General features: G+C 46.7%; 2 protein-coding genes across 3 annotated transcripts; one reads left to right on the forward strand and one right to left on the reverse strand.

Annotated features, from left to right (window-relative positions):
* Nucleotides 1-854: 854 nt before the first annotated feature.
* map3k12 (mitogen-activated protein kinase kinase kinase 12) lies at nucleotides 855-8252 on the reverse strand (the record flags this gene model as incomplete). The annotated part of the gene is made up of 14 exons (XM_079274390.1): nucleotides 8131-8252; nucleotides 6384-6909; nucleotides 4881-5064; nucleotides 4569-4760; nucleotides 4306-4464; nucleotides 3923-4081; nucleotides 3633-3741; nucleotides 3288-3397; nucleotides 2925-3041; nucleotides 2691-2825; nucleotides 1867-2590; nucleotides 1717-1784; nucleotides 1218-1527; nucleotides 855-986 (listed from the first exon to the last, which is right to left on the reverse strand). The coding sequence occupies exons 2-14, from the start codon at nucleotides 6844-6846 to the stop codon at nucleotides 855-857; spliced, it is 2862 nt and encodes a 953-aa protein (XP_079130516.1). The 5' UTR covers nucleotides 6847-6909; nucleotides 8131-8252.
* A 755-nt stretch (nucleotides 8253-9007) lies between these two features.
* Nucleotides 9008-14017, forward strand: aaas (achalasia, adrenocortical insufficiency, alacrimia). Of its 2 annotated transcripts, none has more exons than XM_079272771.1 (17): nucleotides 9008-9141; nucleotides 9325-9468; nucleotides 9612-9742; nucleotides 9931-9986; nucleotides 10073-10164; nucleotides 10276-10322; nucleotides 10592-10690; nucleotides 10983-11126; nucleotides 11869-11989; nucleotides 12086-12210; nucleotides 12503-12563; nucleotides 12673-12763; nucleotides 12896-12992; nucleotides 13209-13276; nucleotides 13387-13468; nucleotides 13580-13664; nucleotides 13791-14017. In XM_079272771.1, the coding sequence occupies exons 2-17, from the start codon at nucleotides 9358-9360 to the stop codon at nucleotides 13944-13946; spliced, it is 1566 nt and encodes a 521-aa protein (XP_079128897.1). In that variant the 5' UTR covers nucleotides 9008-9141; nucleotides 9325-9357; the 3' UTR covers nucleotides 13947-14017. The 2 variants fall into 2 exon arrangements, with proteins under 2 accessions (XP_079128897.1, XP_079128898.1); XM_079272772.1 differs by having other exon boundaries at nucleotides 12899-12992.
* The last annotated feature ends 608 nt before the right edge of the window (nucleotides 14018-14625 follow it).

The following is a 14625-nucleotide window of genomic DNA, read 5'->3' on the forward strand; positions in this document are numbered from 1 at the left end:
GTGCATTTTCTGAGTGAACCCAAAGGTCTCCCATCATATCATTCTTTGATAAGCTTAATAAAAAACCTCTATCATGTCTTAAGTGTATTCGAAACTCAGTAGTAGGAGGGTTAAAAATAATAATATCGTACCTACTGAGAATCCTAATTAAGAATCACGATCGACGTCTCGGTGAGATTTTCATTCCATTTTTTTTTTTTTTCTTGAGTGCTGACATTTATTAACAAAAACAAAGTAACTGAAGTCATACTTTCAGGATTAAAAAAGTGTAAACTTTCACAAAATATAAAACTGACACATTCGAATCATAAATGATAAACATGTAGTCATGCATTTGTTCACAGGGCTGCATACTGTTTAGTCTTACATCTTTATCTTACAAATAAAATAAAGTTAGATATTTCTCATGTGGTATGTAATGGATATTTACATTATTATTCATTAGTATTTGATGCATTAGTGTGTGGAGTATCATGGAGGATGCTCCCAGAGTGAGGATTAGTGTTTAAAGGACAACAAGTGTGGTACCTTGTGCGTGCGTGTGCGTCTGTGGAAGGGTTTTTGCCGAACTGGAGCAGTGGCTAAGTTTACCTCAGTAACTATTTTGCCTGAAACAAAAACCCGACTGAACTTAAATTACATTTATCTGATGTCACAAGCTGCCAAAATATCTGATGTCAGGTTATGACAAATGTCCTATGTCATCTGGCGTAGGTTTGCCAGCCAACAAACTTATGAGACACCATAAGTCCACTTGTCATAGTCTGAGTGGTGTAGTAGGTGTGATCCCTCATGACAACAGTAATGTACTGCATTACTAGTAGCTTGAGGTATTGGCTATAGCAGCCAGTGATCTACGGAGGTCCTGTAGGGGGGGCCTGTGGAGACACCCACGCTGCAGCACTGCGGGGACGACTCGGCTCTCCACTACCCGACTGATCCAGCTCTGCACTGTCGCAGTCAGAGTCATCACACACGGCCCGACTCTAGAGAGAGAGAGAGGGGTCCGAGAGGTTGAAAACCACTGATTTAATCTTCAACAATTCATTGTATTTAAAGTCAAAAGTCCAAAAGAAATTCTAACATCACATGGACATTGTTGTTAAAGTACAAGTAGGCCTACCTTCAATATTCAACTTAAGTACAGTTATTGAGTAAATGTACTGAAGGGAATCTACATCCGTGTAAGAAGATGACACAAACTGAGAGACTTTTACCTCACTAGGATTCTGCTCGACGTCCAGCTGAGCTTTGGTCTGTCCCGGCGCTCCGTCTCTCTCCGACAGGCTGTCGGAAGCCTGCGCCGGATCAGTGTTGTCCGCCGGGATCTCCGACCCCTGAGAGAGGAGATCGTCGCTGCGGTCGTCCAACTTGTCGTCCAACCTGTCGTCTGTGTTGGTGCTGACCACGTCGGGGGTGCCGCTGTGAGAGTGGTCAGTCGTGTGGCCCTCCTCGCCGTCCGACACCGACAGGTTCTCTGAGCTGAAGGTGGACACTGACTGGCACTTGGTGATGCTCGTCGGACGTCTGAAAGAGATTCAAAACAAACCAAAACGTGTGTTTGTTTGTTTTTTCAATCACAGAATTGAGGCTGTAAAAGAATGACGCAAATCAAAAATGTATTCTTTGTTCTGTGAATGAATCAGAAGCTCTGTCAGAGAGCGGAAACATGGCTCGAGGATATTTTCCAGAGACAAAGGACAGCAAGTTACTCACCGTCTCCGTGGTAACTCAACCTCACTGTCAACTTCCCCCTCCTCCTCTTCTGATGACACTCCGCGCCTCTGTAGTCAGAAACAGGAAAGATGAACAAGTGAAAAACGATCAAAGTACCAGAGGAAAGTGAACAGATGCCCGGCTCCGTACCTGTTTGCGTGAGATAGCTGCCCTGTACAGAATGGCTGAAGGAGTGAGGTGCTGACTCCCGATCCCCCCAGACGCCCCGCGGGGCAACCTCACAGCCCCGGCTCCCTCCTCTTTATCCTCCCCATCATGAGGCAGGCGAGCAGATCCCAGAGAGCCCCGCCCCGCCGCCGCCCCTCTCCCGCACGGCGAGTCCGGGCTGCTGGAGAACGGGAACGATGCCGCATCCTCGCTCGGCGTGTCACTGCGTGGAGGGGTTTCTGTGAGGTCATCTAGACCAGCTGCCCCCGCCTCTGATCCCCCTAACCCCGCAGAGGCGCTGAGGCTGCCCCCTCTCTCCAGCCCGCCCACAGAGGGCTCCCCTTTCCCCTGCCCCTCGGCCTCCAGCGTGGTGCAGATGAGGTCAGGGCTGGAGGAGGACAGCTGCCTCTGCTGCTGCTCATGGCTGAGGCCCCGCAGCGCTGCAGAGGGCTCCAGGAGCTGCTTGGAGGTGTTAGTGGTTGAACTGTTAGCCTGGGCAGTTGTGTCCCTTTTCGAGGAGGACTGATTTGCCTTAAGTCCAGCCAGGTCCCCACTGCTGCCCTTCCCGGGCTTGCGATGGCGGGTCTTTACCCTCCGAGACCGGCTGGGAGAAGTGGAGCTTCTGTTGGGGCAGGCTGGTATAGTGACTTGCATCACAGAGGAGTCCATTTTGGGAATGATTACCTCAGACTTGAGGATGTCTGGCCTGGAAGAGTAGGAGGGATTAGTCAACAACTACAATCCACAAGAATAGTCATTTCAGTATCAATCTTTCATCAAATAATGACTGAAATGAGATCTCACACCTCTTTCCCGAGGGCAGTTTCTGCGGGACATTTCTCTTCTTGATGAGTTTGTCCATGGTGTTGGAGGAGCTGGTCTGCCTGGAGCTGTGATGCTTAAACAAACCTGGATACTTTTTATCCAAAGACTGCTCTCTCCTGAAAGAAAAAGTTCCCAAAGACACCAAAGTGTAAACACATTGTGGCTTATTCATTTGAAAACGAATGTGCACCCTGTGTGCGCGGATCTATTTGTACCTCTGCAACTCTTTCTCTTTGAGCTCCAGCTGCAGCATGACAGCACTGAGCTCCATGTAAAGGTTGTTGGCTCTGTCCAGCTTCCTCTCGTAGTGCTCGCGAATGTCCAAAGCATGCCTGAGAAGAAAAGAGGCTGCTGATGTCATTGTGCATCTGCATGAGGGACTCCAAATCCTGCACAAAAGACGTGCACTCAAGGCTCTCATTCCATCCACATGGGCGGACAAAGGAGCGACATCGAGAAATGGGACGGAGTGAAAGTGGCCTCAAACATGTCAGCTAACCTACAAAACTACCATCGTCCCCTGGTTGCAACTAAGCAGAGTACGTATGGGAGATCTATAAATAAAACAAAAAACAGACCTGAGCTCCTCTCTGCGTCGGTTGATCAGCTCCTCATCGAGTCGGTGGATACAAGTCCCCTCAGATTTAATCTTCTCAAAGTGCTGTTTCACCTCTTCTCGCCATTCAGCCTGATGAGAGCACATTTCTGTTAACCAGCGCCGTCTCGCCAGAGCTGACTTTAAAATCCAATCCTCTTTTGCAAACAACATTAAAGTCTGATTACTGGGCAAGCATGTGTGGGCGCATGTGTATTTGTGTCTGTTTGTGAGCACCGTGTCCGTATAGATGTTTTGTCCGTGTGTCTTTTTGGTGCAGCTGCAGAACTTCCATATTCAGACGGGGATTGGGGAGAAGCAACCGTACCTGAGACTTGAAGTACGTCTCTTGTGGAGTGGACAGCACGTCAGCTGACGCTATATCCAGATGAAGAAGGATCTGACGGAAAGAGGGCCTATTCCGTGGCTTACAGTTCCTGCAAAAACCAAGATGGGAAAGACAGCTGTGTACATTTACAACGCACTGTAAAATCAATAAAGTCCTTAAAACAGAGACTAACGCCTCCATGTGCGTCTGCTCTCAACCCTGGCTTTTACTGCTCATTTTCTGCCTCTCTTGTCCTCTCTTCCCCGCTGTGCTCATTATTTTTCACCCACCAGCACTGTCTGAGGAGGATCTTGAAGCCGTCGGGGCAGCTCTCAGGTATGGGCAGCTGCAGGCTGTTGTTTCCCACTCCCCAGATGATGGCAGATGAGTCCACGTCTTTGTAAGGGACCTCTCCAGTTAGCATCTCCCACAGCACCACTCCGAAGGACCTTCAAGTTAAGTCAAGCTTTATTCATTCGGGAAGTCTCATTGAGGTCAAGACCTCTTTAACAAAAGAGATTGGAGAAAAAAACAACTACACACACGCAGTCTTTGAATCACTGAAATAACAAACTATTAACTCACAATGTTGATACAGTATCTGCTATCCTATAGGGAAGTCTTTGTGCCGATGTATTTGTAAGCTAGAAATGTCACTTTTAGTCAGACTTACCAGATGTCCACCTTTTCCGACACTGGCTCATTCCGAATGACTTCAGGAGCCATCCAAGCTACGGTGCCGGCGAATGACATCTTGGTGCTCTTGTCACTGAGCTCCTTTGAGGTGCCGAAGTCTGAGATCTTCACCAGGTCATCGTGTGTGATCAGCATGCTGCAAAGAGGAGATTACATGGAAAGAGTTAGGAATGAAAATTCCAGGTCTTGTGTTGGTCTGAGTTTCTCGTTAAGCCAGCTGTGTTGAGTCTGTCGACTTACTTGGGGGACTTGAGGTCTCGATGGATGATTTTGTGGAGGTGCAGGTAGTTCATGCCACCTGCGATGCCCATGGACCAGTCAACCATGAGGGACGGGGTGATTTTGCGGCCCGCCCTCAGCACCTCATACAGCTGGCCTTGGGCACAGTATTCCATCAAGATACAGTAACAAGGAGCCTGGGTGCACACGCCCCTGGGAGGAAGCACGGCAGTCAGATGACATGATGCACGGGTCAACAGAAAGGGAGAGCACGGGAGATTCATGCAGCTAAATGACACGAGAGACCCTGCAGGATATCGTGTGTTTCCTCACTTGAAAGTGATGATGTTGGGGTGCTTGAGTTTGCGGAGGTGTTTGATCTCGGTCTCTTTGATGTCCCGCACTTTCTTCACAGCCACGTCGTCTCCGTGGAACTTGCCGAGGAAGACGGCCCCCTGTGCCCCGCTGCCCACCCACTGCAGGTCGGAGATTTCCTCAAAAGGAACCTCCCAGGACTCTAAACTCAGACCAACAAGTCCACAGGAAAGAAACCCAATGAATAAAGGAGAACGAGGAGAATGAATAAAGGAGAACGGAGTCAGAGGGGTTTGCTGAGCAAATGCTAAGTCCATGCAACACGTTAGAACGGGCTGGCAGGGCACAATTACATCCCACAAAGTCCCTGCCATGTTCAAACAAATGGTACATTGATAACTTCCAGGAGAGCATTACATTTCTATCCAGAGATAAGAGAAGAATTGAGGGAGAAACAACAATCCAGTCATAGTCTAATGTGTCTGTCGTCTGTCACACTGACACGACTTTAGCGACTGCGAGAGCATGGTCACTACAGAGAGACGAGCTGGGCGGAGTGAAAGAGACAGATCAATTCTTCATCAGGTCCACTGAAGTCTGGAGAGCTGCTGCAGCGGAGGCAGATGCACATGATGCTTCCTGCTGGCCAGCTGTGAAAACTCCCTGCAGCATGATGACTGGTGAATGAACCGGGCAGTCAGACAGCAATGAAAATAAAGGGCTGGTGTTGGAAAATAAGAGAGTAAATTTACTCAAGTACGATTTGAAATACTGTACTTGTATTTCCTTTTATCCGCTACTTAACACTTTAACAATATATAACTGAGCGAAATATTGTCGTTGTATTCGTTACTGGTCACTTTTCAGATGTTGCTAAGTAATATGATACGTTTATAAATAATTGTCTGAGGCCCAAATATGCCAAATCATCCAAAATGTAACAGCAACAAAAAAAAGCGAAGATCATCGAAAAGTCTAAAATATTAATGAAAATGTTTTCCCTTCTTCCGTACTGCATTAAACATCTCACCGGTCCTCAGATTTATCTCGAGACCCTTTGAAGGGCCCCGATCCCTAGATTGGGAGCCAGTGGACTAAGCTACCTGACTGTTAATAAACTATCTCCACCTCTAACAGCTACGTGTGCATCACAAACACATGTACTATAAAGTAATATATCTGTCACAGGTGCAATTGATTCTGCAAGACTAATACTTTTACTGTTGTTACTTTGAGTACATTTTGCAAATACTTATGTGCTTTTACTGAGGTAGGCTTTTAAACGCAGGACTTTAACATGTAATGGTATTTGTTTGAATGTTGTGTTGGTACTTTAAGTTAAATAAAGGATCGGAGTACTTCTTCAACCACTGTGGAGTTCAAGCTTCATCCATGAGCTCAGATATTTATTCTCTGTGGTGTTTCTCAATGGTAACACAGGCACCACAATAATTTGATATATGATATTAAAAACACAGCAGAGGGCCGGATAGCATAGGTGGACCATTTACTGTCACATACCTTCATGGCTATGTTTGTGTTCAGTGGAGTAGGCCTTTCCAATCATGGTCCAGACTGGTTTCAGGCAGCCAAACAGTCCCTCCAAAAAACCTCCACTTCCTGATTGTAGCCGAATGCTGTCCGACTGGCTCCGGACAGCACCAGCCTCCGGACTGTGCCTGGCCTCGGCGCCGCCACCACACTGGCAGGCCTCATGTTCATGTAGTTTTAGCACGCTGTTGTCAAAGTGGGCTGAGGGTCCATCACTGGGAGTGGGGCTGCTGCCGCTCGGCGCCCCCGGTCCACCGGTGTCGATGGACAGCACGTTACGGAGGACACACTGTGTGGGGGTCAGGTCCGTTTCGGGGGTGCAGGCAGGGGTGTCTCCATCGATTCTTCGATAGGGGGGTTCTGAGATGGGGGTGCTGAAGCCTGACAGGGAGGGGGAAGGGGCACGGGGCTCATGGATACAGGTCCCACTCATTAGGGGTTTCCCCAACACGGCAGGTTAGGGTGGATGGAGGATGGAAAGATGAGAAACGTAAGCCTGAAGAGAGAAGATTTATGATAAGAAATGCATTCGAATTATTTATAATCGTGATCATGTGTATAAATGCTTTTCAACATAAAAACAAGTGAAGGGTCATTTCAGCACTGGACAGCTATATTGCAGTGTGGAGCTGTCCAGTGCTGAAATGACTGATCCCTTTACTTCTACTTTTATTTTATCCCATCAATGCAAAACACCAAAACAGCGGAGTCCTGCCGTGAATTGGGCATCCAGCCCGTCCCCCAGTTTAACTACTCCATTCCCACAACCGGATTCTGTCTGAATCATGCAGCAAAAACCTCTTCTCTGTGCCTATGAATGGGAAACCCAGTGGAGCCATCACCCAGAGTGGAGATGGGCTTTATGAATGAATCTACCAGAGGAGGTTGTGCAGCCCACAGCCCACGCTGGCACCTGTTCTTTAACCTTCCCTCTGAGGGGCATCAGTGTCTGACAACATCAGGGCAAAGCTACTCAGCAGCTCCCATATGCCGTTCGTCATGCATCAAGTAAAGAGCATTGTGTGCATCTGGGGAAAAAAATTACGAATTGCATAACCTCCTCAGTGTGGATGTGTACGGCTGAGCGTGCGTGCCTGCATGTGTGAGAGAGAGTGACTTGGAGGGAGGGAGGGAGGGAGAGAGAGAGAGAGAGAGAGAGAGAGAGCGAGAGAGAGAGAGAGAGAGATAGTGAGCACATGTACCCAATTCACATATTTTGCTCCATTTCTTGTAGGCTACTGCACCACACGAGAAGAGCCACGACGAAATGAGAGCGTGAAGAAACGGGCAATAAACAACCACTGGCCCCGTGCGAATGAGCACTGCACACACACACACACACACAAACGCAGGAAGATCAATCTTTAAATAACCGAGGATGTGATGATGACACTCAGCAGCATCATAACCGACGTGCATGAATTGCCAGCCCGATATACTATACACTCCATGCCAAGTGAAAATGCCGCAGCGTCTCAACATGTTCTCAACGTTGGCATGAACACAGATATTTCGTACTGTGGGCTTTCTCGCTGCACAAATATGATTTTCTAGCATTCATCGACGATGATCCGTTTCTTGGCAGCATCAGTTCGTTGGTGCAGTGTGAGCGGCGTGAACGCAACGGCACCAAGCGACGGCATCATACTTTGAAGTCCCGAGATACCTGATTTATAAGTTAATAAGCATTTAACCGGATAGTATGACATTCCCATACCTTTCTGCCTGGTTGATGCCGCGTTGTCAAGTGAAAGGGTGCATGGGCTCGGCTTTCCTATTTTGTCGGTGATATCGAGCTATCGTTGTTATTCTTCGGTGCGGGCTGTCTGCCGTAGCTCCAGTCACTATGTCCACGAGGTTCACGGCACTAGGATGGATTCCATCGGGGAAAATTGTGTTATCAATAACCGGGGACCAATGCAACGTGAGGCGCGCTGGGTTTTTTTTGGGGGGGGGGGGGGGGGGGGGGAGCTGTCTCCTTCCCAGTGCTGAATTGACGTCACGGAAATGCGAGTTGCGCCGCGAGGGGGCGCTGCCACTGCCCTTTGTAAACACACACACACACACGGGGAATCAGTTTTTTCCATCACAACATCCATTATTATCGTGTCGTTATGGCCGCATTTGATTTACTGATTTCTATGCTTCAAACAGGCTCATACCCAGTGCCAGCCACCGTGCTGCCCGCTGCTGATGTGTCTTTGAGCAAGACAAACTGGATCCCTGCCAGCTGCAGGGGGGCTGGTGTGCGACTGACCATGTGCTTTGCCCTTCTCTAGTGAGGAGGGAAAGACAGAATCATTATTCTTCATCATGATTAGGAATCAGACGCTCTATTTTAAGCTTATAATGTGGCCAATAACATGATAATGAACGGTTATATAGAATACATATACTCGAATAAACTCGTATTGGTTAAATAAAATGACTCATTATGTATTTCAAGTTATCTCAACTATCTAACAACAAACAGTTCGTGCCTGTTTGGCTCAGTGTGGATGTAATGTCGCTCTGTGTCCTGAAGGGGGCAGCACATCAGCGCTCTAAAGCCGAACTCCGCACTGTTTGTCCCTTTGGCGCTTCTGTAGTCCGCACGGCGCGATTAACTTGAAGTATGCTTCGCGTACGGACCCGTGAAGTGTCATAACAGCGTAGCGTGTACTTCTATTTGGTTGTTTGGAAACACAACGCAAGATAATTGACTTAAGGCTACAGGACACACTACAAGGTAAGTTTTGTGACACATAAAACGACGAATAACGGTTACTGTTGTTAAAACTAGTTAGCTAGCTTGAACCAGTTAGCTAACTTTAACCATTTATTAGCTAACCAGCTGTTTGTGTAGCGTTACAGTCAGCTGTTGACATCCACTATTATGTGTTTACCTGGCTGACCCATGGTGTGTTTCCAGGCTCCAGTGGTCCGTGTTTCCACCGTGTTGAAGATGTGCTCTCTGGCGTTGTTCCCCGCTCCGCTGCCCTCCGGACAGACCACTCTGTGCGAATCCAACAACGAGCTGCTGTCAGCAACCGCCACAGACCACCGACTGAACCAGGTCTGATTCAGAGCAGAGTATTGCTACCTGACACATAATCCCTCCTGGACATCACAGCACCAAAAACCAGAAGACAATCCTGTAGCTAATGTGCTGTAGTTAAAACAAAGTGTGAATTACATGGTTGTGTGTTTTGTCTGCAGGAGTCTAGTCCTCTGGGTTTGTATTTCCCACGAGAGTCTCTGAAGCTCCACAGTCGCACAGAAAGCAGCAGCAGCAAGGCGGCCTTCCTGGACCACTCTGAGACACTGTGGATGAGGAGTGCAGCAGCATGGTAGGACACACACACACACACACACACACACACACACACACACACACACACACACACACCAGGTGTGGGAAATGCAGCATACATTGACACACTATAAGTCATATCACAGTATATTGTAATATCAATAATTTGTTCCACGTCTTTCACAGACGAAGATAATTTATGCAACTTATCTCTGTCCATTTCAGGCGGGACGGTGGTTTCACAGGACTACTCGATGAAATTACCAACTCAAATACAGAAGGTACTCAAAAATCGTCCTTTTTTCTGATCTTATAGATCCATTGATGTGTTTATACTTTAACTCTCCAGTGTCTTGTGTTCTCGTAGTGCCTAAATGTCTGTCAGTGAGTTCTGGTTTTACACTGGCGTTGCTGCGATGGTTCTCTTCCTTTCACGGCTCCCTGTTCCCTCATCTCACAGTAAGTTGTGCCTGCTGGTTAAATGTGTCGTTGACAGCAATACACTTTATTGCCAGATGTTTGTTGTGATGCGTTTCAACGTGTATTACCTGTTGTTCGTTTGTTCTGTAGTTGAGCAGTGACGACATGCACGCTGAGTTTTCACAAGTGCTGAACTGGTATGTGCAAACTTTGTGATCTGTAGTTTCATTTTTGTTCTCAAATGATTGAAGATATTGTTTATTATGACAAACTGGTGGTGAGCAGACATGTTTATGAAGACCTGGCAGTTTAGTATAAATTAGTATAACTGGAGGGTAATTGCTGCAACAATTTGTTGATTAGTCTTTTATTGATCAACAGAAAATTGATATGCAGCAATTTTGACAATCTTAAATCAGTGATTTAAGTGACTTTTCTTCCACTTGAATCCCTCTTGCTTTACCAGGTCTGACTGTGTGGTGCGAGCCTTTGCCTGGCATCCCCATGCAGATAAGTTTGCTGTAGCCCTGCTGGACGACTCCATTAAGATCTACAACCCCAAAAGGTATCGTGACTCGGCTCTGAAGAAGGCGCACACTTGCCAACTATGGGCTGTAAGGCATACCACCTGGCAAAAAAAAATTAAACTCGCCGAGATATCTCCTTGTGTAGCAGCGGCCGAGTGGTGGTGATGCACTCAGCAGTGTCTGTACTGGTAATGGAGATAATAATGAAACTGTACGTCTCCAAACACAGACCTAAAATCTGGTCGCATGTCAGCCTCATAGAGCAGCGTTGTTCTTTGATCTCTCCATCGGTCTGTGACGGTGTTATTGTCACTTCCTCTTGTCTCTCAGTGCCACCACCCCCACTCTGAAGCACCGTCTCCAGAGGAGTGTTGCAGCAGTGCAGTGGAAGCCGCTGTGTGCGTCCGCCCTCGCTGTCGCTTGTCAGAACTGTTTGCTGGTCTGGCACGTGGACCCCTGCTCGCTGTCGACCAGGTACGTACACTCCAGTGAACCTGCACGTCTTGAGAAGTCTTCAAATCTCTGGATTCAGTTTCCTCAAAAGCAATGAAAAAGTTACTCCTATCTTTTTTTTGCATGTGGTTGCTGAATGTTGTGAGTTGTTATGCATCTCTAAACTACAAGTGTGACTGTGGATTTTGCATGCAGGAGGCTGTTAAATCCTTTTCTGTGTAGTCAACATCATCGGGCCTGTATCAAACACTGTCACTACTTCTAGCTACAGTAATCAGCCAATGTTTAGGCTTTTACCTGTCGTATAAAGGCTGTTGCTAACATGAGGCTAAATGAGACTACAGAGGTTGACGCAATATCAATCGTCATCATGCCGAACACGGAGACTCACTCTTCCCCCTTTACAGCCTCGTTGTGTTTATACCCGCGCTCTTGCAAACTTTTCTAACTTGTATGGAAAGACTTTGTAAGAGAGGTGAGCGCACAAAATCAAACTACAAGTTGGAAGCTTCGTGGTTTCATAGCCTCGTTTATAGCCTAACATAAGCTTTTTACATCTGCTGATTGCATTAACGCTTCTAAAATCATAGAAGTGTTATTTATGGAGATTATCTTGCGCCTCTTTTTCTAAACCGTGATACAATCCGAACCGTGAGAGTTATGATCCCCCCCCCCCCCCCCCCCCCCTATTAGATTCATGCTGTAATAAAAAGGTCTTAACTTTTTTCTTGTGCTGTGCTCTTCATCCTCTCGACCCATCCAGGCCTTCGTCCGGTTGTGCTCAGGTTCTGTCTCATCCTGGTCACTCTCCTGTCACCTCCATCGCCTGGTCTCCAAGCGGGTCTCTCCTCGTGTCGGCCTCGCCCATGGACACTGCCATGATGGTACGAGGCGCCCTCCTCATCCTCGAGTCCAATTCATGTCGAAAGAAAGTGCTTCACACAGTGACGGTTGTACCTTTTGGCATCCATGTGTTTCAGGTTTGGGACGTTGCTTCAGAAAGCGGTGTGCCACTCCAGCGTGTTGGAGGAGGCGGGGTCACCTTCCTGTCCTGGTCCCCTGATGGCAGCCATGTCCTGGCCTCTACACCGTCGGCCCTGTTCAGGTCAGACGCAGCATGTTTTATAATCCACCTCCCTTTTAGAGCTGCTGCAGCACTTTTCATTTATAAGATATCTAAAGCTGCCAGTGAACATGTGTCAAATCTTCTGTCTTGATCAGTGCGTGTGGACTCGAGACAATTACTGGATTATAATAGAGGCCCACTCACCTGTCATGAATATTTATGAACATGTAAGGGATGAGTGACTTTGTCTGGAGATTAGCAGCTGTTAAAAGGTAATTGAGTGGACAGAGTTTAGTTTTTACACATGGATGAGTAATATTTCTTTCTTCAGGGTTTGGGAGACCAGGATGTGGACCTGTGAGCGTTGGCCGTGTGTGAAAGGGCGCTGCCAGGTGAAAACCTGTCGCCACATTTCAACGTTATTGCCAAATTAGGTACTAAATAATCTTCTAAATCATGTATTTATGAAATAATGCGTCTGGGTTTGTTTTTTTGGGGTAGTCCGGCTGTTGGAGTCCAGATGGGAGTCGACTCCTCTTCGTCGTACAGGGAGAGACGGTCATCTACGCTCTGACCTTCAGTGATGCAACAGGTTATCCGTCTTTACATCAAATAAATAGTTGTGTTGCAGAATATACAACCTGGTTGGTAATTGATGTGCAGTTTGAATTGCAAGTCGATTATGTAAATTTACCTGTATGATGATGATGATGATGTTGTTCAGCAGGCGTACCTACATGCACATCTAAAGGACCTCAGGCAGCAGCAGTGGTGGCTGACCTATCAGAGACCACCTTTAACACACTAGACGGAGACATCATGTACGTGTTTAAACTGAACTGCTTAAAAAATACAGTGACGAACAAGGTGTTCGAAAAGGCTCCGAGACGTTTTGAAGCACGTTGTTCACAAAAACAATGACTCTATTCCAGCATTTGATGAGCACAAATCAGCAGGCAGGCAGGACTCAGTGCTGCTTGACTTCATATCAGGAACATTACAGCTACGACTCACTCACTGTCTAATTTGTCCTCCAGTGTTGGTGGAGAGATCCAGTCTTTATCCTGGGACCCAACAGGAGAGAGGCTGGCAGTGCTTCTCAAGGGTTTGTCTCACTTTTCTTCTGTTCACCCCGATGAACCCAATCAGTATTACATTGGTGTTCCTCTTAGTTTTAATAACTCATCTCAGTCTCTGCGTCTTATCTTTTCTCAGGTGATCCACAGGCAGCAGACCGGCCTGCAATCATAGCCGTGTTCAAGACGAGAACCAACCCCATTTTTGAGCTTTTACCTTGGTTTGTACTTTACTGTTACATATTTGTGGCGCTTTAGTAGAACTCAAAAATATTGCATTTCTCAGCGTAGTACTACAAGTGCTGAGTGTTTGTTGTGTTTCTCTGATTTAGTGGTTTTGTTCAAGGGGAGCCTGGCGCAGAGCCGAGACTGATGCAGTTCCACCCAAACTTCCAGCACGGAGCTCTGCTCACTGTGGTCAGTTTCACACGATAAATTCATATTCTATTTCAGTCAGCTATAAATAGAGCTTATGCAGGTCTGGAAAGTCTTCGAACAGGTGTTAAGTTGCTTTCTATGGAACATATCTCTCTGTGTTCTCAGTGTTGGTCCAATGGAAGAATTACCCACGTGCCTTTCTACTTCCTGAGTGCCGGCGTCCCACATTTCGGCTTCAGCGGCAGTCCGTCACTGCCGCGCCCTCAAGAGCGGCCTGCAGACTTTGCCAATCAGTCGCTCTTCACAGAGCTCCTCTCGTGACTGACCCTCACCCACCAGCACGCGCTCACAAGTCATTTCTGTTATTATGGATTATCAATAAATGTGTAAAGTCACTGCTAAACTGAGACTGTTTGTCTATATTGTTTATGTCACTTGAACCAAATAGACACCGTTGTGAGAAAGCTGAATCTGCTCAATTCTCCCACATAAGAAACGTAGGAGCTAATATATTGTGGGTGGTCTTGAACCGGCTCCAAAATATCTTGGAATATCTTTTTAAAAAGTCACACATTGACAACCAGTGTGACTGACTAAATACTGATAAAACAGTATTTTAGTTGTTTTAGAATTATGTTGTATGGATTTGTTACAGCTTACTTTTTTTATTCCATGCATTCAACTACATTACCAACAATGCAACTCATCCGCCAACAGCTCAGTCTAGCAGCTAATGTCTCCTCGAGCTGAAATGAGGAGCAGCTACAGAGTGCTGGCTCGATCACTTCTTTCTAACTTCAAACCTCTGATTTTATTTTATTTTTCAAAATATTTAGTCATCAGCCGCGACCTGCTGTCACTTGAGTCAGTTTATCAGATGTCACGCAGCTCTGATCCTTAAAAGAAGCTGTACAACAGTTTTTTACATGTAGTACTCTCCAATGCGCCAGTCCTAATTTTTATTGCCATTGTTTTTTCAGAAAATGAATAACTAGCATAT

This window comes from Melanostigma gelatinosum (genome assembly GCF_949748355.1).
Source record: "Melanostigma gelatinosum genome assembly, chromosome: 8".
Classification (NCBI taxonomy): domain Eukaryota; kingdom Metazoa; phylum Chordata; class Actinopteri; order Perciformes; family Zoarcidae; genus Melanostigma; species Melanostigma gelatinosum.